Raw genomic sequence first — 23521 nt, 5'->3', positions numbered from 1 at the left:
TTTTATGTGTAAGTTTATGATTTTAACAAGTATTCACAAAAGAACATATATATTAATATGTATACATGCCATTTTTCTGCATCTAGTATAGTTTTATTAATTTGTTTTTTAACTACCGCAGAATAAAAACTTTAATCAGAATGTATAGTGTAGTTGTTGTATTTTCACTGAATAGACATGAAAAGAGATAACACACACCCACGACGCACGCACATTATTCTAAGAATGAGCCGAAATTATTTCACATTTGATAAACTAGTTTTATTAGCTGCATGTATAATTTACGGACTGTAAACTATCATGAACAATTTGTTTTATTTATAGTTATCATCTGGGTTTTTTTTTAAACTGTTTCAAATTGGTTGTTGTTAACTATACGGTATGTTACGAAAGTATATTTGTAAATACACGATAACGACAGATTTTGCTTCATATCTTAAAAATTCATTTTACATTCGTAACCTCTTAATCATAGATTAGGGAATCGTGAAACTTGATATATATCAGGTAAAGTATGCTGAACATCCGTTAATTATAGATCTTTGCTGTTAACTACAACTAATTATCATATACATGAATTAACTTTGTACATTTAATTATTATGAAATATGAACATAAATAAATGTGAACTATAATGAAGTATGAACATTTAACGAATGTAAAATATAATATGCTATTAACATTTAATACACGTAAAATATGATATATGAACATTTAACAAATGTAAATTATGATACTAGTAAATAGTGAACATTTTACAAGCGTAAACTACGATAAACTATGAACATTAATAAACGTAAACTATAATGAACATTTAACAAACGTTAATTGAAGTAAACTATGAACAGTTTTAATAAACGTAAACTATAATAAACTATGAACATCTAACAAAATCAAAACTCTGATAAATGATAAATAACTGTAGTTTTGAAAGCTGTCTAAACTATAATCAACATATGTCGATAATAGTTTGTTGACATAACTTATAATTCATATACGTAAACTATTATTACTTTACTATTGTTAAAAATATAGATCAAGGATCAAAATCTTTTCAATTTAAGATATTGAGGAACGCATCTACATTTTACGAACAAAACTTTTTATCAGTTTAGAATCAATCGTGAAATATTGGTGTGTATCTTTAATATAAAATAGATATTGTGTGTCTTTTAAGTTTTAAACATAACATTTTTTGTGATTTCGGTGCCTGAACTGTCGATGTAATATAGTTTACGAGCCGTAAAATATAATTAATATTTGTTAATTGTAGTTTGGAATTCCATGATAACTGACAAATTGTGAAACCATAACTATAAAATCTCGTAACCATTTAAATTTGATTTCAAATCAACTACATTTTGCAATCCTAGATGTACGTTTCTTTTTCAGTTTTAAGATTAGTATACACCTAAATATTGTAAAAGATAGATTATTGCGTTAACTATGGCTTATAATTAATTATATGAAATAAACAATCACTCCGTTAAATTTAATTAACTGTCCGTAAATCGAAAAACATTGTCAACAGTTCTTTGTAAGTTTGTCGAGACATATACACACACGGCGCATTTCTGTGTGGACACTGTTAGTCCACAAATATTTCCACAAACCTGTTGCGTGTTACATTTTTCTGAAGAAAATGTTTCCATACTAAATCAGACACTTGAATTTATCATGAAACTAGGAACAAGTGGTTGGTTGCCGGTTGGAATCCTATCACGGGGACTAGTATAGTGAAAATAAAACACTGCGAGCAACACACGAGTATCTACCAACAGGTCTGTCTGGAACAAGTTTTGTCATAGTCCGATGGTTATTTAGGAACTGCGAAACATATCCTGACCAGGTCAGTGAACAGCAGGATGCAGACGACGGCGTAGAGGATGACCCCCAAGACACTAAACGCCGCTCCCCAGGACAGGCTGGCGAACGCGTTCTCCGGGAACGGGGGTGAAGCCTGGGGGGAGTCGTGGACTTGTTTCAGGAAAACGCCACAGCTGATTTGCTGGAGCGCAGCTAAAATAGTTAATTAGATTGACATAATAAATAAACGAAATTACCCCCCCCCCCCAAAAAAAAAAAAAAAACCTAACCCACCAAAATCTTCAAATCACTCAACTTAGTTTTCATATTTAATCCTTTAATTCGAGGGCAATTTTCGGCCTCAAGTCTGAGTATTGACTTCTTTATGAGTTTTTCCTTTAAGTCTTTGAGAATATAACCGTGTTTATTATGTGAATTTTCTTTTTGTGGTGATGGGGCCCGGCGTATATAAGATTAATATTTTGCTTTAGAAAATGTTGTATTTTTTTTTCAAACAATGAAACCAAACCTTCAACAAATGCAAATATGGTGAGTATGATGAGAGGCCATCTTCTGGTTCTGGGGAGAAGTTGTGGTTTGAATATACACACAGACAGACATACTATACAGGTCACTCCAAACATCAGAGAGAGAACATCGAACACCCCGGCAACGATCAACCAAGCTGAAAATAATCCAAATAGAAATACATAACATGCGCGGTCGCCCGGACCCCCAGGAAAATTAAAATTCTAAAATTTGCAATGTCAAAATGACCCCAAATTTGGATATCAGTGGATTATAGATTTTATGGCACATACTGAGTATTGCATCAACTTCTTGGTTATTAATTCAGTCTTCATTAAAATATAATATTATTTTGATTGCGGTCAATTTTAATAAAAAATGTTTTAAATGATTATTGAAGCGGCTCCTACTGCTAGATGCATTTATTTACGACAGTTATCGGAACAGTGGCGTCGGAAGCAAATTGAAAAGGGGGGGGGGGGAAGGCTAGACTAGGGGAGGTATACCTATAACCTATAGTTCCAAAACAAAATTCTTACCTGCCAAACCCCCCCCCCCCAAATCATTAAATTCCTAAGGGGAGGGAGAGGGGCTATACCTATGGTTCCAAAAATTCTTATCTATTTAGGAACAACTATGTTTGCTTCGAGAAAAAGAAGGGGGTGGCTGAACCCTCTATGATGCTATGTGCCTAATGGTTAGGTCTAACTTTCTAACTTTGCCCAAAAAGTGGGGGGGGGGGGGGGCTCAGCCCCCCCCCCCCTCTCCCCCGGTTCCGATGCCTATGTCGGAATCAAAGCAAACTAAAAATTATCATCGTCTTTTACAGATTCTTAACTGGAATTCACATAATTACATGAAATTGGTAATTTGCAAGGTTAACTTTCACCCGCAGTAAAATGTAGTTTTAATTCCTCAAGAAAGTCAAACGTTTGAAATGTTTAGAAAAAAAAAAAGATAAATTGATTTAATAATTCTAGGTCCGATTGTTGAGTGGAACACGAGGAGTACCAGATATGGCATCGAGCTCTCCAAAGTTTAATATTCTTGTTCAACTTCTTAAAGAAGATCTTAAATGTGGACATGCGTTTTTATAACAGTTCACTTCAACATTTTAATTAAGTAGGACTTAATATACATAGATATGCATGAAATAAGAAAAAGCTTTCCCGACTTGACTGTGTCGGGATCTGTGTTGGCCGTAAGCCTACCTGGACTGCTGCTGATGCCGGTACAATCTAGGTCAACACAGGTCAGCCACAGACCCACGTTGATCGCGGTGCCATTATCGAAAGTCTTGGAGATCCAGAACGGGGACACGAAGCTGACGAACTCCACGGCCAGGCCGAGGATGGCCAGGACAAAGGCCACTCGCTTGTAGATGGTACTGTCTGTGAACAGCGACATCTGATCGGCGTAAGGAACCCCGGGTCTTATCATGTACGGCCTCTAGTCATCACAGGGAAATATAAGGAATGAAATAATATATTCTCCTATGTCACATTCTGAGTTTCCCCAATATAAATGGAGATTAGTTTGACCCTGGTCCTTTTATCAGGGCCACAGCGGGAACTGTATCCCCAGACTAAGTCACTTCTGTAAGGGACGCCAGGCCTGGTGGAATGTCTTGAATACATTCGGAAAGATATTCTGCCAAAAGTTTGAATAAGGAATAGAAATTTATCAAATAAATTGATAAACTTGACGGACCAACCGACTGGCTTATCACGATTCTACGCCAATGCCATCGCTATCCAATATTTGTGCTACCGTTTACACAGTATTTAAACAAATGATCATCAAAGCTGTACGAGCTAAACTAAACTCAATAAAATGTAATAAGATTTTCTGTTATTAAGATAGGTGCAATTGCCGATGTGCAAGTCTGTATATACCAATGATCAATCCAAATGATATTGGAAGGATCTTGTAACAAAAAATCCGTTCCTTTAATCTTCGCCTGTGTGCATGTTTATTTTGTGGCCACAAATTAATGTAAGATATTTCAAGCAAATGTCCTACAACAGAGACACCGAAATAAATTCTGTATATAAATTCAAATTGACTATTATTGTTTAACAAGAAAATGTTATCTATACATGTACTAGATTGTGACATTGATTTACCGTTACTGCAATATAGAACATCATCAAAAGGTCCAATAAGTGACTTCACCATACCATGTGACAGGAGAGGCCAACATCATTATTCAGTTCAATTCATTTATTGACAATTACCATGTTGGCATAGTCATGAATATATACTATACTGTATAATTAGGTGCTGGAAACTACACTATATATAGGCCTTTACATGTGACAAGAGTATAAAACTTCACTTCAACATGTGACAGGAAAGGGCAACTACAATATATTATGTGACAGAGTATCTTAATTTGACTGTATCTTGTAACAGTGGAGGTTAGCTTCAGTTTAAGTTATAATGTAACTACTTCACATGTTACAAGTGGTTAACACTTCTTTAATGAAAATCACAGGAACAAAGCCCGTTTTAACATTAATTTCAATGAAACCATAAATAAATCTTTTTTTAAGGTTACATTGAAATTAACGTTAAAACGGGTTTGGCCCCTGTGATGAAAACGGTGGGAATATATAAGTAGTGCCTGTTTGGGAGGGTAACAGTTGAAATTGACACCCCGAGAAAACCAATGTCAACCAACGCGAAGCGGAGGTTGACAATGGTTTTCGAGGCATAATGAAAACGCAATATCCAAGTAATAACTGACTTTCTTTATTGTTAAAACCATGCAATATTTTTACAGTGAGCAGTAACCAGATGACAGCAGCCATAAGTATTGAATGCTATAATTTGATTATGAACACCTTATATTTAATTGTACTGCTTAAATGATGAAATAAAGGTGAAAGAGATAATGAACATTTTTGGCATTGGAACAATAGTTTTTTTTTTTAAATAGTACAACACAGGTAACAACTAACAGAAACTACTTCAATCTCTGTTCATCAAGAGAACCAGAAGTTTGGGGACAGGATGCCCTCTGGTGGTGGAATTTGTCCCTGTCGCTGTATACTAGCCATGATCAGTGCCTCTAGTCGAGACACAGGGCCTCCTCCCCCTGAAGATGCCACAGATTTGAGCTTGGGAAGGAATTCACGAATCAGAATATGAAGCATTTTCAAAAATTGTTTTCTGTATTCCTTATAAAGGGCATGTCCGGTGACCTCTAAAAGGTCAAACACCATGGTAGCCGTTATGTCTGGAAGCGGCTGAATGTTCATCACTCTTGACAGCCATAACCAGGCATTTTCAATCCCAAAAGGATGTTCACTTTGTCGCCTTGGTGGATAAGAGACCATAAGAGAGGCGTACAGTCGCATAATTCCAGACATCCTTTTCAGGAATTTGTCTTGTTTCTCCACATTACCATCGCTGTCGTATTTGTACCCTCTCACTCTGTACAAACAAAAATTATAATCATCATACAGCTCTGTGAGGATAGTTTACACGTACATATACACATATAAATATAAATGAATATATATGCATCACAAAATGAGACAAAAACAAATATCAACCGTTTACATTTGTACACCTCAATAGCAGTTCGTGTAAGTACAAATTAAATACATGAATTTATCTCTCTATCTTTCTCTAAGAGAGAGGTAGCAAGTACAAGTATCTGAGATTTTAGACAAGTTCAACAATACATGCATATACTCTTACAATACTGTATACAGAGAAATAATCACCCCCCCCCCCCAATTTTATTTCGCCCCTTTCGCCCTCGTTGTCAGGGGGCGAATTTGAGACTTGGCGAATTTCAATGTCTCAAAATCATCTCCCTTTAAACAACTGTGTTTAATCAAATTCAAGACAGGGCGAAATGGGGCACAAGTGTAGAAGGGCAAAAATTACCTGTACATGGGGCAAAAATAACCCTGTATACAGTACTCTGATGTATAAGAAATCCATTTCAGGTCCCAATGTGAGAGAGTTTAGACTTGACTTACATATGGACATCCTTAGTGGACTGTCCCTCCTGTCGGGGGATGTGGTAGGGGACGGTGTACGGACACATCAGCTGGAAGTGTGCCAGCAGGAGGTCTTTGATGTCTGGGTGTTCGGCCAGTATCCCTACCGTCACCGCCGCCAGGGGAAAGGCTGACTCAAAGATCGAGGAGACCTGCTCCTCTCCTTTTTTCTACAAATAAAATAAATACAGTATAGAGGAAGGCACTTGTCCTGTACTGTACTTCAGTAAAATCAAAGTCTTTGCATGAGCAGAGACTTACTGTCATGTTGTTATGTTTTAAGGCCAAAAGGCATTTTGATATTAAATTTTATCACACTGTGCTGCACATAACATACATTTCATATACTTAGAGAAAATAAAGATAGTAAATTGGCAAATCACATGAATTTTTTTTCTGTAATATCATTGATGTACGAAAGCCCATTGAGCTCATTTTCGTAGGCAAAAAAAATATTTTTTTCGCAAAAAAAACGCGAAACTTTCACGAATAAAAGCGTAACTTTTGCGAATAAACGCGAAACTTTCGCGATATAATGCGTTACTTTCGTGAATAAACGCGAAACTTTTACGAATAAATGCGAAACTTTCTCGATATAACGTGAAACTTTCGCAATTAAACGCGAAACTTTCGCGATTTAACACGAAACTTAAATATATATATTGTTATGTCATAGAAGAACCCCTATGAAGAATAATTACTGAAAACAAATATGTCAACTTAAATAAAACAAATAATATCATATGAAGATGTCAATGAATTAGATTTAACCTTATACAAATTAAAATCAATTCAAGCGTAGGAAATTTTTAAAATCTAAGTACTGATTTTCAAAGGACGTAATGCATTGCGCTTCTCACATTCTAATATGCGCTGTATTATTGAAAATGAGGCTGCAACATATTTTGATTATAACAATTTTAATTCGAAGTGAACGTTTTACCGGTATTAAGTATCATTTTAGAATTTAAAGGATATCATTGTTTAAAACGTTATTATAAATGTTATATCGCTGCGACATAACTTAACGTCTAGTTTAATATCAGAAAGATAAGTCAAGCTGTGAATTAAAATTTTCAAGCTTTTGTTCAAATCTAGATGACGTAAATTTATCCTCCAAATTTATCACATATGTCATTTGAAATTTAATACTAAGATTTTAAAGGTTTCCGACGGTTGAATTTATTTCAATTTTATATCGCGAAAGTTTCGCGTTTATTTCGCGAAAGTTACACGTTATATCGCGAAAGTTTCGCGTTTATTTGCAAAAGTTACGGGTTATATCGGGAAAATTACGCGTTTATTCGCGAAAGTTTCGCGTTTATTCGCGAAACTAACACGTTATATCGCTAAAGTTTCACGTTTATTTGCGAATTTTTTTTTTTTTTACCTACGAAAATGAGCTCAATGGGTTTTCGTATTAATGAATTAATTTTAATTCATTTAAATAAATTAATTAGGAATACTCATTGTTAGGTAAGATTGTGAGAATAATAAAACAATTTTCAACGACACATAACTTACCACTACCATCTTTGCAATGAGGTGTTTACAGAAGGTCAAGGCCGCTGGGTGCTCATTGACCGAGACTCTTTTGTTGGCTATCTCCACTTGTTGGCCAGAGAGTAACACCAGGAGGCGCTGTAGCTTGTCTCTCAGGTGGGCCCCACTTACTGCTGAGATAGCATTCACAGGTATGTTCACCGCCTTCTGGAGGTCAAACTTCAGCTTTTTCAACTGAAAGAAAACAAAATGAAAAAGAAAAGTTTTAAAGTGTTATGTTTAATAGAGGAATACATATATATACATGTGTATAGTAACTCAAAAAGAAATGTTGATTTAGCCCAAGCCATCATAATAAAAATAGCAGGAAAATCCCTACCCATCATGCTTTTTTTTTTTTTATAAGTAACAACCCCCCCCCCCCCCTCCGCCCTGAATTTTATATGAAACTGTTTTTGGCTACCTTAAGGGGGGCTTTAACTTATATTTAATATATATTTTCTATTTCCTTGTGTTTACAAATTGTTTTTCTTTTCAGAAATTTCTCTAAAAAGTTAACTCAATAAAACATTACCAGTAATTGATGGTGTGATTCATTTGCTATGGAAAATGGCAGAAATGATATTTTTTCATGAATTTCTTAAAGGGACTTAGACATGATTCGAGTTTACATCGATTCAACTTATTTTTTCATTTTAAATGTCCAGAATGGTCAATATGGATGTTTATAATGCTTTGTCAAAACTTGAAAGTCCAATATTGTTTCAAGTGAGTTACAGTGGTTAGAATTCTTTGTTTTGTAAACAAAGCTTGAGTTGTTATTGTTTACAAATGTGTTGTATTGGTATAAGTTTCAATATAATGCTGCTTTTTGTTGTAGATGAAATTATATAAATTATTTACATTCAGTGTATATTTCCCCGTATGTTTGCATTGAAAATCTGCGGCAATCAATTTCCTTTGAATACTATAGCTTATCCATGCACCATGAGCACAAATATAAACGTAATCATGTGTTTTGGGTATATTTATTTTTGCAAGATTAAATGAAACGTTCAGCCTTACATAACCAATTCGATACACTGTATTTACTAATAAAAAATAATCATTAAATCATATCTACTAATATATAAAAAAGATTTTTCTGTACAAAGTTTCTGGCACTATATTATTAGTCATGGAAGTGAACTGAATACCATGTGAACATGGCTGTTCCATGTATTTTTCATATCCCTGACAATGAGCATATATAATGGGTTTGCAGTAATGATACACATATATTTCAAGCAAAGAGACATCAGTATGAGTATAAATATAAGTATTGAAAGCATATTTTTGGATGTCGTCGGTCCTATAACACACCAAGTGATAAAGACAAATTATCATACCGCGCCAATGCGATATTCAATCTGTCTGCACCGCTTGGTGTGTTACAGGCACCTGTAAACTAGATGACACCTGTGTATGAGGTTTACCTGTAAATTAGATGACACCTGTGTATAAGGTTTACCTGTTAATTAGAGGACACCTGTGTATAAGGTTTACCTGTAAATTAGATGACACCTGTGTTTAAGGTTTACCTGTAAATTAGATGACACCTGTATATAAGGTGTACCTGTTAATTAGATGACACCTGTGTACAAGGTTTACCTGTAAATTAGATGACACCTGTGTATAAGGTTTACCTGTAAATTAGATGACACCTGTGTACAAGGTTTACCTGTAAATTAGATGACCAATGTGTACAAGGTTTACCTGTAAATTAGATGACACTTGTGTATAAGGTTTACCTGTAAATTAGATGACACCTGTGTATAATATAAGGTTTACCTGTGAGGTAGATGACACCTGTGTATTAGGTTTACCTGTGAGGTAGATGACTGCTGTGTATAAGGTTTACCTGTGAGGTAGATGACAGCACCTGTATAGCTGTCTCCATGTCCTTCAGCTTCTGCTGTAATTGTGTGTACTCCTGGAAAGCCACCACATCCACACACAGTACCTCACCCTCTGTAAACACATGGTAGTTTTAATGAACACAACCAACTAAGGATGGTGAGATTCAGTTCTGATATATTAATGTGTATTAATATATATATTAATTTAGTTTGAGTGGTACCTTATTTCTCTTTCTTTTTGGATTGAAATAAAATCTCTTAATCTCAAAATAAAGACAGAAAAAATCTTTGTTTTTATAGAATTAAGCGTTAAGCATTTGTGAAGGTGCTTGCCTTCGGGTCTGACTTGTGCAACCGATGTGGGAGCTGTTGGGGAGGCGGTTGCCCCAGGTGGCACCCCCTGGGGTCCTGATCCAGTGGCTCCAGGTATTGGAGTGGAGGAAACCAAAGGCTGTCCTGGGTGTTCAACCTGTGATATAAGAGTCAAATATACCATGGTATATAGGGACAGGAAAAATCGATCCAGAAGTTGCATATTAATATAATTAATAAGGACAAAAAAGTAAATGATGACATTCCATATACATGTATTGAGAATGCATTCTGAAATTTGTAAATAAAGGAATAAAAAAAATGAAACACTGTAAATTGAAGAATTCTGGTTTATAGCCTTGAAGCTGAAAGCTATTTGTTTGCAATAGAAATTGTACATCTAGACAGATTCAGGATTTGCACTATATTTAGTCCTTAAATAAACAAGACTAATAAGCCACTAATTGAAATACCAAAATCTTATCCCATGACAATTGCTCGTGCCTATTTATTTCATTATCTACAACAGTATTAAATGATTTCAAACACTATTTACTTTTATTAATGCACATATACATATGTACCGGTACATGTATATTTACATTTGATGTTTAAATTAATTATTAGCTTGCATTTATTTAAACACTGATATTTCTATACACTGAAAATAGTTGTTAAAAGTACATGTAGTTTTATCAGGTTTCAATTACTTCTGTAATGCATGATCTGATGTAAACTTATTTTTTCTATTGATCATTATAAGGTATATTTATGCCATTGAGAAGTTTTGAAAAATAAGTTGAAATCATTTTTGATGCCCCTTTCAATGACATAGTTTTAAGATGTTTTGAGTGTTGATTAGTTTTACATAAGATGTCCCATTAAGTGCTGCTATTTACACTTACAGCAGGGGGTGGCTGTACCCTCCTGGCCGCCTCCTCCTCTGCTTTCTTCTTCGCTTCCTCTTCTGCCTTTGCCTCGGCTTCCCTTTTTTCTCTTTCCTTTACTTCTTCTACAATGTATAAAAATTATTTTTAAATTGATCTAAGATAAGCACACTTTCTGTGTTAGTTTGACGTCTATATTTTCATATTATTTAGACATCCATCGTATACATAGTCACTGTATTTTACCATGCAGCACATTACAATGTCACACTTACGGATAGCCTGTTGGACAAAGTCCAGCGTGTTTGAGAGGAGGCGGAAGTTCTCCGTGATGGTGACCAGCTGTTTGTTGCTGATGTCTGGGACCCTATCCTCTACAGCCACGATCTGCTGAGACATGTGGTATCTCTGCTGGCCATTGTGAACTGCTTTAGCAACATTCTCTGGCAGTTTGGCTGCATAAGATGTGTACAGTGTTTTTATTCTATCTAGGATGGTTTTGCATTCACTCACTATAGTCTTTGTTTTATCCCAGATCATCAACTTTTCTTCCTCTCTGTGTGAAAAATGGCAACAATGTCATAACATATCATGCAAACATAACATAGCAAAAGAAAAAGGAGCATAAATCTTGTGAGGAAAATTGGAATCAGTATTTCCAGCAATATGAACATCTACCAAGCACCTGTTTTTTCTTATTATGTATGGATGTACATGTTAATTGCATCTAAAATGTAAAAAAAAAAAAGTAGCTTTTTTTTTTCAAACTTACTTTTTCTTTATTTCTTCCTGAATTCTTTCTTTCTTCTGTTCCACCATCTAATTAAACATAACAAAGCAACACATTAGCTAATCTAATCACCAACTGTATGCTTGACATGCATTGTGCAGAAAGTTTGATACACCATACAGTCACAGCAAGTGCGTTGAAAAACAAAGTACAATACGGAATACAAATATTACTTACCTTTGCATACTCTATATGATCTTTTATTATCTTTTTCTGTTTTTCAATTAATTTTGCTGACCTGGAAAAATATAAATAAATTTCTTAATCATTAAAAATTTACTTTTCATTCACTCTGAAAAAATAAAGCTGAATTCAAATTAAAAGTTTTGAAATAATATGACTGTAAGATGGTGTGAATTACTTCTCTTATTATTAAGTGACTTGTCTATTGGTTCAAGTTATATATCTCCTATTGCTAGGTGACTTACATAAGATTGCAAATTTTTTGGAGATAAAAGACCATCCTCTGCTCTTATGTTCACATACTTGAAGTTGACTTAAGTCTTATGAGTTTGTTGGTGTGCAAACATTCACCCACTGCTCTTTGTACATGGAGCTGTAATTGCCTTATAGAAGACTAAATTTGTTGGAGAGCAAAAGTTCACTTATTGCCTTATGAAGTTGACTTTTATATGACTGTAAGTCTCAAACCTTTCTTATTGAAAATATGTGTAGTTGACTTATACAAGACTGTTAGTCTATACATAAGTATCGGGTAATCTTTCTCATTGCTAGATGTAACTGAATGATACCTCTCTCGTTCCTCCTGCTCTAGCATCAGCTGTTGATTCCTGGCCTTCTCCAGTCGACTGTTCTCAAACTCATTGATCCTCTGTTCTGCTCTCTCATTGATTCTCCTCTCAGCTTTCTTAAACTGGTCCCTCTTCTGTTCGAGCTTCATCTAGAAAAAGAATCATTACATGTAGTAGAATATTTCTTTTTTATTGATAATTTGTTGCTTTGTATTGTGGGAGCATTTTTTCTTTTTTGTGCATTATATAAAATATCTTCATTGGGACACAAAAACCCATCGATAATGATATGAAATACAGCAAAACTTTGTTATCTCGAACTACATGGGGCTATTTAAAAACTTCGTGATATCCGAGTATTCGAGATATTGAGGGTAAAATAATTAACGAATAAGTGATTGGGACTTACAAATCACTTTGACATATCCATTGTATTCGAGATGTCAATGTTTGAGATATCTAAGTTCAACCTATCTTTATATGTATACAAGTATTATGCAATATTGGAGACTATTTTGGATTCTGTGAGTTACCTTAGCTTTGCTATTGAGCTCCTCTTCATAAAACTGAATGTCTCGCCTACTCTTGTTATACTCTGGAGACACTACGATCTTCCTGGTCTGCTCCTTACTCAGGGATGGACGATCTAACGGTTTCTCAATCAACATTCCGCATCCATTCTTCTTGAAGTTTGCTTCACCTCCACTACCATTAAAGCTGATTTTTAAATTTCTATCATGACCATTCTTATTGTGTGGATCGGGAAAACCTGCCTTCTCCTTGTCAACTTGTATTCTCATATCATGGACTAAGCTGTTGTTTCTTGTGGTGAATTGAACTTTCTTTTGTGTTTTCCTTTTGTCGTTTCTACATGTAACCTCAACTCGGAGATTTCGAATGGATTCAGAAATGTCACTAAATAAGAAACAAATAACAATCTTAAATAACTTTCTTGATTCAACATGTGAAAAAACATTTTAGGGCTAAGTGATGGATCCAAGTCTTTGGTGTGTTAAGCAGCATAAAGTTGTTATTGTGTCACGAACCAACTATTAACAAATTTTATGTATTTTGATAGCATACTTTTACCAGTTTATAAATTTTGAGCAAGGTGCCAAAAACATGATAAAAGAGTTAATTTGTATACCTTTCTGAAGTGTCTTCTGAGTATCGCTCATCCTCATCATGGTAACAAAAACTGTTTTCTGATGAGACTTCTTGGTGAGGCCTACTCAATTTTGGTGGTGACAAATATTTGTCAAAATATTCCTGAAACATAGATAAATATCAGGAATTAGCGAAATTCTCTTTCGTTATTCCTCATTGAGCAAGACAACATGAATATGAACGTACCTTATAAACTCAAAATTATTAAATGTTCTACTAAAGGAATATTAACATTAAAATTTTGTAGTTTAAAAGCATAAATTTTATTAGAGGGATCATTGATTAATCTGAGATCTAATTATTGACTTAAATAGACAAATGCAAATTGAAAGTAATAATAAACTCTAAATTATAAACTGGTGAATTCTTTCAACAATGGAATGAGAGGAATCGAAAAAAAAGATTGAGACCCCAAAACTTATATTTATATGGATCTACTAACGATAAATGATCGATCAATCGAATGACAGAAAACCCATTCGGGAAATTTTATAAACCATTTGTGCCAATGGTCCCAACAAGCTGGATTTTGGGTTTATGTTTGAATTTTAAGATTACCTTTTCAATATTTGGATCGCTTTCATATTTCAGTTGTCCCTTTGGTGAGGCTTTTAACAGACAAACAATACTCGCCATCCTTGTTATCCTTTATCTTATCATTTTTTTTAAACGAGGGAACTGGCATCACTCGAACTCGGCCTACACTTATTAAGATTCGGCTAATAAGCGAAAACATAGTGGGATCTAAGGAACGATGTTCCTTGATTAAAAAAACTTTCATCCGTTATTTAAATTTGAACATTCTTATGAAAAAAATTCTTAATCTGTCTTATCAATTAAGTCTACTGTTAATTAAAGAATATTCTGAAAAATAATAATAAAATAATAGAAATTATATGAAATTTTTTATCGGATTTCAAAATTCCATCCTATAGTTTTTTTTATGTTAGTGACCATTACAAGTTTCCTATGAGATAAAATGGGAAAGAAACAACACCAAAAAGACAAATTGTACGTAAATAGACATTTATTTCTATAAATCTGTAAATTTAAAGGAATATTCTTATTCGTTAATTAATATATTGGCAATTATTGATATACTTTTTTCCAAACTGTTGCAACATGCGAATGATACAGTGGTCTGGGATTTAAATGTATACCAATGAAAATCTGCTCTTTTTGTCTCTGCTGTAACAGTCTTTAAAAAATCATATGGTACATTTATGAATACAGAGAGATTCAAAATGGTTTGACTTTACCTTTTCTGAGTACAAGACTAGTTGGAGAATAAGAAATAAAATATTCAACATCAAAATATTGGGGATCAAGTGTTGAGCCAAAGATGTACACGTGGTATGGTGAATGAACAAACATTCTTATTAAAAAAGATGTATGTGATAATGTGTTATTTTAAGGGTTATAAACTTTAAGTAATTAAATTCAGAAATAAAATATTTTAAAATAAATAAGACAATTTAAAAGTTAAACTACACATTATACATGTAGTACATTTACATACTACTAACTTCACTAAGCAGGAACTTACTAATTTATTATTAGAGTTATCTTTCTTAGCTTACTTTAAATATTCATTAGGACTAGTTTTAGATAAGAACTAGTTTAGAGGTCAGTGACAGTCTATTGGTCATAACAAGAATTCTGGATTTCCATTGGTTATTCTAGGGTCAAATTCCTAGAGAGTTCAGTTTGTTTTATGTATAATTTAATTTCAACTCTACAGTCAAAGAGTGAAGGTCCTAAAGTGGTTTATATATACTTCTTAAGTCATTTATATTGGACACAACAATGACCTTAGAAAGTCAAAGCCATGTATTGCTGATCATACATTGTCAATGTCTGTATTAGACTAATTACGTGTAATAGTCACCTGAGTCCACAATTCGGGTGTTTAAATTGTATCACCATAAATCATCAATCGAAATCTCAATGGCTGTGCGTGTTATTATTTGATGATAAAACCCACGGTTACATGTACACTTAGTGATTGTTTCTGTTCTATTTTAGATATCTTACAAATACAGAATGGAGGACAGAGTTTGGAGGATACAAGGGGCGCTCAGCCTCTGGGGAGAATTCAAAGTTCAGAAGGCTTCCATTCAGTTGTTGCAGGTAGGTCAAACCTCATCATATAGATTATATCTTGATGATTAAGGACATGAAACATTAAGATTTAGACAAACTATCATTTTGTATTTACAGCCTGTCATTCCAACCTTTTGAAAACCCCCTTTGTACCAAGGAAGGAGTTGTGTTTGATTTGATGTGAGTTATATATTTTTTAAAACATGCATTCTGTATTATACAAAAATGTCTTTGTTCTTTTAAAAGTTGGGTCTGGCATAGGACAGCCGTCAGGTTTTTTTTCAAGACAGAGTGTAAATTATCCTTTGATATAAATTGTACAATTATAAAGTTATTTTTTACAGAGGAGAGAGATATTGATCATTAATGTTTAAATCAATTTCATTCAGATGATTTTTAAGCATAAAATGGACCATTTTAATATTCTTAAGCTATATTTCATTGTACATCCATTTAAAAACTTCAGAACTGATAATATTTATAATTTTAGGAACATTGTCCCATTCCTGAAGAAGTATGGTATAAACCCAGTCACAGGGGAGGTAAATCAGGCCTATTTTGTTATTTCACTGCAATATTGTATTGTTTTCTCTTTTTTTTTGTATGATTGATGCAACAAGGTCTATATATTGTATTTGAATTATTATGCATGCAACTTTTATTTTACAGAAACTCAGTGCAAAAGAATTGATCAAGCTGAATTTCCACAAGAATGGAGATGGTAACTATCAACTTCAGATATAGAAACAATCTGAGCTTGTCTAAGAATGAAAAATTTGATATTTTGTTTAGACAATTTTAAATTTTGTATTTTTTATATACTACAGGAAAATACCACTGCCCTGTCACATTCAAAATATTTAATGAGAACACACATATAGTGGCAATCAGACCCACAGGGAATGTTTTCTGCATGGATGTAAGTCTCCTTTGTTAATGCTGCTGGTACAAAGTAACATGATCTGAATATTTCAAACTGTCAGTGTCTTTATGTTATTTCAAACAGATAATTATATTGTTAGACTTATTGATGATTAAGATTAAATTAAAGCATACGATCTGTACAAAAGTCAATACAACTGTAATTGTCATATTTTAGAAACATAAATTTGAATTTTCGATTTTATGTGGTCTACAGGCAGTGGAAAGACTGAATATAAAACCAAGTTTCTTCAAGGACTTGCTTACAGATGAGCCATTCACAAGAAAAGATATTATTTCTATTCAGGTATGTGCACTGTAATCTAGGAAGCTATTTTTCAGGCTTCATGGAAAAAAATACATTTGACACTGATGGCTGAAATTAATTATTAATTTGTAAATACATGCAAATTTTAGTAGATAAGTATTAATTTTTATGCCCCCCTTCGAAGAAAGGAGGGCATTTTGCTGCTGTCTGTTGGTCGGTCAGTCGGTCCACCAACAGTTTCCGTTCATTTTCTTCGCAGAGGAACATATTTAAATGAAATTTGGTATACAGATTTATCATGATAATATCTAGGTCAAATTCGATATTGGGTACGATCCAGCAATTTTCTACAGAGTAATGGCCCTTGGATGTAGAAAAATTCAAGTTATTTGCAGTTTCCGCTCATTTTCTTTGCAGAGGATGAACATATTGGATTAAAATTTGGTATACAGGTTGATCATGATAATATCTAGGTCAAGTTTGATATTGGGTATGATCGAGCAATTTTCGACAGAGTTATGGCCCTTGGATGTAGAAAAATTCCAGTTATTTGCAGTTTCCATTCATTTTCTTCGCAGAGGATGAACATATTGAAATGAAATTTGGTACACAGGTTTATCATGATAATATCTAGGTCAAGTTCGATATTGGGTATGATAGAGCAATAAGTGTTTCACAAACATCTCTTGTTTTTTAAAGAGTTTTGAAGTCTTTTGAGAATGTTAGTCATACATAGATATTAAGGTGGACAACTTTATCTTGAACTTGGGAATCTATGCATAAGTATGAAAAATGTAAATTATTTTCATATTACTGGTACTGGGCATGCTTTTGTCTTTTACGCATTTTCATTTAATTTCAGGATCCTACAAAAATAGACAAATTTAATTTGAACACATTTTATCATGTGAGGAAAAACTTGAAGTATGGAGATGAAGGTTTGTGATAAATACCATACAAAGTTAATAACTACATTTAGTTGGTTTCTAGTTATTTGATAAAGTGTTATATTTTTCAATAAATCAACGATTTCATTGTTTACAAGTAGATTATTTTTTATCTTAAATATCATCTGATGAAAGTTTCAGTTTTCTATCAAGTTTTAGTTTTCTATCAATTTATACTGTATTTGACCATTAGATGAGGATGCTGCTCGAAAAAATCCCATGTATCATCTTAAATCTGTGAACGCAGAGACACGGGACGTTCTAACAGAGCTAGAGAGGGAGTATAAACCAGCGGTAAAGATTCATGCAAAATCTGTTCTTTGTAAAGAAATCACTGCATTTTATGCTGGAATTGTCTGTAAAATAATACTGTATTAATTTTTACAAATCCATTATCACTGATGTTTTTTTTGTTTACAGGAAAAGAAAGAAGAGGAGAAGAAAAAAGCAGACTTTCTGAATGCGGTATGTTGGAGCTATTTTATGGTTTCAAAGCAGAAGTTAAACAGTTTTTGGTTGAAGATTTTAAGATAAAAAGCTATTGCATCAGTTCTGGCAAGTTTGTAAGATACATTTTCAAAAGTTGTTTAGTTTTGAACTTGTTACAGGCACATTACTCTACAGGGCGGGTGGCTGCCTCTTTTACATCAACAGCCATGGATCCTACCACCCAGCACGAAGCAGGTAAGACCCTACAGCCTCACGCAGGACAATAAAAACTGACCTTACAATGGTGGTGGGTGGGAGTAGGGGTTGGGCTATCCACAAAATCTAGACTATTTTTTTCTATCTAATTTTATGACAATCAATAAGCAAAAAAATTTTGATCTAATAATTGCTGTCAATTTCATATACAGATACTGTAAAATAAATATGCTTCCTTATATGAACCTTTAGAATAGCAAAAATGTTCAATTCTGTGTGAACTCTTTCATGATGTCACAATGATCGCTTGTCAGTTGGATTATTAGAAACATAAAAGCTCAGTATTTTCAACACTTTTGAATGATTTGGCTTTTTCCAATGTAAATATGAGTAATAAACAGCAATGTTTAAAAGTTCATATCCTGGTGAACTTTTTAACTTTGGAACAGACAGTATCAGTTTGACTGTTTCAGACATACACATACAAAAATATGTGTTACAACTAGAGTTTTGGGTTGCACAGAGTTAAGTCATTATTTATTTTCAGCCATCATTGATGAGGATGTGCTAAGATATGAGATTGTGAAGAAGAATGGAAAGAAAGGTTACGTGTCGATGATCACAAACTACGGTCTGTTGAATCTTGAGCTGCATTGTGAGATGGTGAGCACAGAATGCTTTAATTAAATTGATAAGAAGAGGGCACTTTTAATTTTGTATCTATATTCTATATACGTAGCTTTATCATTTTTAATTAAATTAGACAAAGTACACATATTAGAAGTTTTGGCTTTCAGAATATTGATTTCATCTTAGAACTTTGATGAGTGATAATTAGTTACATGACTTTCAGTTTGTTTTACGAAAATGGAACTGTTGTCTTTCTAAAAGTACTGTTTAATTTTCCAGTGAACTTTGATAGTCTTATCTTTTGGGATTATAGGTGCCTAAGACATGTGAGAATTTTATCAAGCTGTGTATGAAGGGTTACTACAGAGACACAAAATTCCATCGCCTCATTAGAAACTTTGTGGTACGATATTTAAAAGCAGTAAAACTTTTATTTGACTGGTTTAAAAATTCTTTGACAGGGGACATTTCTTTAACTCATTTTTATTTCTTTTTCAAGATTCAAGGTGGGGATCCAACAGGGACCGGAACAGGTAAAGAAAGTGCAAGTATAGAAATAGATCGTATCTCAGCACGGTACGCTGAAATTACTCGCCTAGGATACAAATTGTTTTTGTACTAACACAGTAAGCCATAATCTGAGAAATTGTATACATCTTGCAAAAGAATAATTTGACCTACCCGAACAATTTTTTGTATAACCATTGGTATCATGGTAAACACATGCTGAAGTCTAATTATCAAAGTGAATTGGTATCTTGTGTATTAATTTTCCATATACATGCATCTGTTTTTTTATTGTGTGTCACAAAATTTGCAATGGGGAAAATGTGTTGCATTTTTAATTTACATAAGTCACTTTTTGTGATTTAAAAATTCCTTACACAAAATAATACAGAATATAATTTCTGCGCATTCAATAATTTGAGATTTAAAAGAGATCGTGAAAAAAGCAAAAATTAGATATTGCGCATATACGGTAAGAACAAGTTTATCTCATCACCAGTAAATATGCTTCTATTGAGAGTTGTTGTTGATTTTTAGGAGGGGAATCAGCATGGGGTGATGCTTTCAATGATGAAATAAAACCCAACCTGACCCACACTGGTAGAGGGGTGCTCAGCATGGCCAACTCAGGCCCCAACACAAACAAGTCACAGTTGTAAGTAACAACTAAGTACTATAAGTATGGCCAACTCAGGCCCCAACACAAACAAGTCACAGTTGTAAGTGACAACTAAGTACTATAAGTATGGCCAACTCAGGCCCCAACACAAACAAGTCACAGTTGTAAGTAACAACTAAGTACTATAAGTATGGCCAACTCAGGCTCCAACACAAACAAGTCACAGTTGTAAGTAACAACTAAGTACTATAAGTATGGCCAACCAAGACCCTTACACAAACAATTCACAGTACATGTAGTAAGTTACAACTAAATACAATAGGTATGGCCAACTCAGGCCCCAACACAAACAAGTCACAGTTGTAAGTAACAACTAAGTACTATAAGTATGGCCAACTCAGGCCCCAACACAAACAAGTCACAGTTGTAAGTGACTACTAAGTACTATAAGTATGGCCAACTCAGGCCCCAACACAAACAAGTCACAGTTGTAAGTAACAACTAAGTACTATAAGTATGGCCAACCAAGACCCTTACACAAACAATTCACAGTACATGTAGTAAGTTACAACTAAATACAATAGGTATGGCCAACTCAGGCCCCAACACAAACAAGTCACAGTTGTAAGTTACAACTAAGTACTATTAGTATGGCCAACCAAGACCCTTACACTAACAATTCACAGTAGTAAGTAACAACTAAGTACTTTAAGTATGGCTGACTCAAGCCCTTACATAAGCACAACACAGTTGTAAGTTAAAGTACAGAGGCTAACTTACAGATGTTAGTTTCAAACAAAGATATAGATGTATTTTAACAGAGTGTAAGAAGTCTGACGATATTTCTTTTTGTTTTACTAGTTTCATCACCTTCAGATCTGCAAAACACCTCGATGGGAAACATGCTGTGTTTGGAAGGTACATGTAATAGGGATTTTCTGTTTTGTTTTGATTTACTTATTAAAATAGTATAAATAATTATAAAGATGATTACCATGACTACATGTATGTTAAATGCGAGTTGGAAGTCCTAGCTTGTACCAGTATTTCTGTGTACCGGTATATTTAATCTCTAAATCTGAAATTTAGGGATATCTTTAAAAAGTTTTTGTTAGGTCTCACTGTGTTCAAGATAACAAGGTTAGACTGTACATGTTCAGGTGTTTGTGACCTGTGGTTTGACAGTATGTCTTGGTGCTGGTTTCAGGGTGGTGGGGGGTCTAGACACCCTTGATAAAGTGGAGAGGATTGAAGTGGACAAGAAGGACAAACCAAAGGTAAACAGGACACAAGATGTCAGTAACAAATAACAAAGAAAAAATACCAGATGTAGTCAGAACAAAACTAATTTGAAATTCAAACTTTTCTTTTTTTTTTACAGAAAGACGTCATCATTGAGGATTGTCATGTTTTTGTGAATCCATATGAAGAGGCAGACGAAGAGGTCTTGTACTAAACTTTTTCACTCCCTAAATTGTTAAAGCTGATACATCAGTACTCTGAAGACTGAGAAGTTTGAATACAGTCTCAGTGTTTCTTCTTCATTTTATCTGATTTACATGTGTACCAGTACACATAGTCAGCTCTCTTTTATTTTTCAGCTGGCAACAAAACGTGAGGAGATAATCCAGAAACAGGAAGAGGAATTAAAGGCAAAGAGGAAGTATGTGTACAAAGCAGAACCGGAGGACATTGCACCCAAAACGTACAAAAAGGGTGTAGGAAAGTACATCAACCCAACAGCAGTGTAAGATATACAGATGTCTCATAAGTTCTTTCTACTGTAGACGTGGAAAACATTACGCTGTTTTTAATTTCACTATGTTCACGGTCAGACAATTTTCCGTGTATATTTAAAATTTGTTTAAAATAGCAAGCATGAGTATTACGTTAATTTAATACAATTAATATCATAATTAAACAACTATTTATAATGGAAGATTTGTTTCACCTTATCTCTGCGGCCCGATCGAAGCCATTGCCCATGAACACGGGTGCTAATTGTCACTCATTATCTCGGACATCTCCTTAGGGGAAAAACTCCTGTACAAATATGATGTTGTCTGCAATTGGCATTCATATTGAGCAGATCATTTTAAGATTGATTGATTATAAAGGTGTACTTCTTTTTAACAGATTACACGTACGTTTTCCCTCTAATTTTCATGCCTAAAATATCAAATGGGCATTATACACCAGTGCTTATTACATTCGACACAGACTTGTTTATTATTCTCATGACACTGAACGTGAATTAGGCTTTAGTTTTACATTATTCAAAAGAAAATAATGTAAATATATGATGCAGTTTATCATTCATCAGATTTTTTTACAATCAGGATTTACCTTTCTAGGATAAGAAATCGATTATTCGTGAAATTTAAAACACCGTGAAAGGTACTTACACAGGAAATCGTGAAATTTTAGACACGTGGAATTAAAGAGGTTTACAGTAACTATAAATTATCATAAACTATAACTTCCATAATGAAATTTAAGGTTGAGGTTGCAATATTTTTGGTTTTTCAAGCACAATTACATATTTAAATGTAGAAAATATCTTTTAAACCAGATAACTTTTGCAATTTGATTGAAATAAAAATGTTGCCCATCTAAAGTTACCCTGCATGTACATGGGTTATCTAGCGGAGGCTGCTTCTTCTTATACAAAAACTGTTTTTCTGACAGGAAGAGGAGTGCAGTCGACACGGCTTCAGTGCCTCCAGTCAAAAAGAAAGCAGCTGTAGAGGGAATGAAGTTTGGTGACTTCAGTGCTTGGTAGTCACTAATACAAAGAATTCTGGGACATTATTATTCGGTGATATCACGAGATTCCAATGTCTTAAGACAGCTTTCATTAAGCCCATTAGACAATATTCTAGGACAGATCCTGGTAATTGGTGTCTGGAGGAACTTGTGAATAGATTTACATGTAATTGTACATGTAACATTGTGATATTGTTATCTAATGAGGACCAGTCATCTACATGTACATGTATTTTTAATATCAACATTTCTATATTTTGTCGTAGGTGTATCATTTTCTGTGCATATAAATGTTCATGTGTAAATTTACAATACATACATGTACTACATCTTCATTAACCTTTGTCTTTTATTTTAAAAAAGTTTAAGGATTTGTCATATATTTTGTACAATTAATGATATTATTTCAGCAAATTTGATTTAACATTTTACAAAAGAAAAACATGTTTCATTAAA

General features: G+C 33.8%; 3 protein-coding genes across 3 annotated transcripts; 1 reads left to right on the top strand and 2 right to left on the bottom strand.

The window, feature by feature from the left end:
- Positions 1 to 236: 236 nt before the first annotated feature.
- Positions 237 to 3938, bottom strand: LOC128188997 (uncharacterized). Its single transcript, XM_052860359.1, has 3 exons — positions 3546 to 3938; positions 2336 to 2491; positions 237 to 2019 (listed from the first exon to the last, which is right to left on the bottom strand). The coding sequence occupies exons 1-3, from the start codon at positions 3772 to 3774 to the stop codon at positions 1817 to 1819; spliced, it is 588 nt and encodes a 195-aa protein (XP_052716319.1). The 5' UTR covers positions 3775 to 3938; the 3' UTR covers positions 237 to 1816.
- A 1134-nt stretch (positions 3939 to 5072) lies between these two features.
- Positions 5073 to 14371, bottom strand: LOC128189961 (mRNA export factor GLE1-like). The gene is made up of 13 exons (XM_052861799.1): positions 14218 to 14371; positions 13640 to 13761; positions 13026 to 13407; positions 12493 to 12641; positions 11918 to 11978; positions 11723 to 11769; positions 11226 to 11506; positions 10969 to 11075; positions 10085 to 10220; positions 9754 to 9863; positions 7875 to 8087; positions 6330 to 6520; positions 5073 to 5772 (listed from the first exon to the last, which is right to left on the bottom strand). The coding sequence occupies exons 1-13, from the start codon at positions 14293 to 14295 to the stop codon at positions 5322 to 5324; spliced, it is 2328 nt and encodes a 775-aa protein (XP_052717759.1). The 5' UTR covers positions 14296 to 14371; the 3' UTR covers positions 5073 to 5321.
- Positions 14372 to 14606: 235 nt separating this feature from the next.
- On the top strand, positions 14607 to 23400 carry LOC128188324 (RING-type E3 ubiquitin-protein ligase PPIL2-like). The gene is made up of 20 exons (XM_052859304.1): positions 14607 to 14670; positions 15685 to 15789; positions 15880 to 15942; positions 16253 to 16304; positions 16432 to 16483; positions 16590 to 16681; positions 16901 to 16990; positions 17814 to 17889; positions 18092 to 18192; positions 18319 to 18363; positions 18507 to 18582; positions 19091 to 19206; positions 19487 to 19576; positions 19673 to 19706; positions 20218 to 20335; positions 21161 to 21217; positions 21507 to 21576; positions 21681 to 21743; positions 21901 to 22046; positions 22988 to 23400. Exons 1-20 carry the CDS (start codon positions 14639 to 14641, stop codon positions 23079 to 23081), a joined length of 1572 nt encoding a protein of 523 aa, XP_052715264.1. The 5' UTR covers positions 14607 to 14638; the 3' UTR covers positions 23082 to 23400.
- The last annotated feature ends 121 nt before the right edge of the window (positions 23401 to 23521 follow it).

This window comes from Crassostrea angulata, chromosome 6 (genome assembly GCF_025612915.1).
Source record: "Crassostrea angulata isolate pt1a10 chromosome 6, ASM2561291v2, whole genome shotgun sequence".
In the NCBI taxonomy this organism is placed as follows: domain Eukaryota; kingdom Metazoa; phylum Mollusca; class Bivalvia; order Ostreida; family Ostreidae; genus Magallana; species Magallana angulata.
The sequence above is the reverse complement of the archived record's forward strand: the minus strand, read 5'-3'. Positions and strand labels throughout refer to the sequence as shown.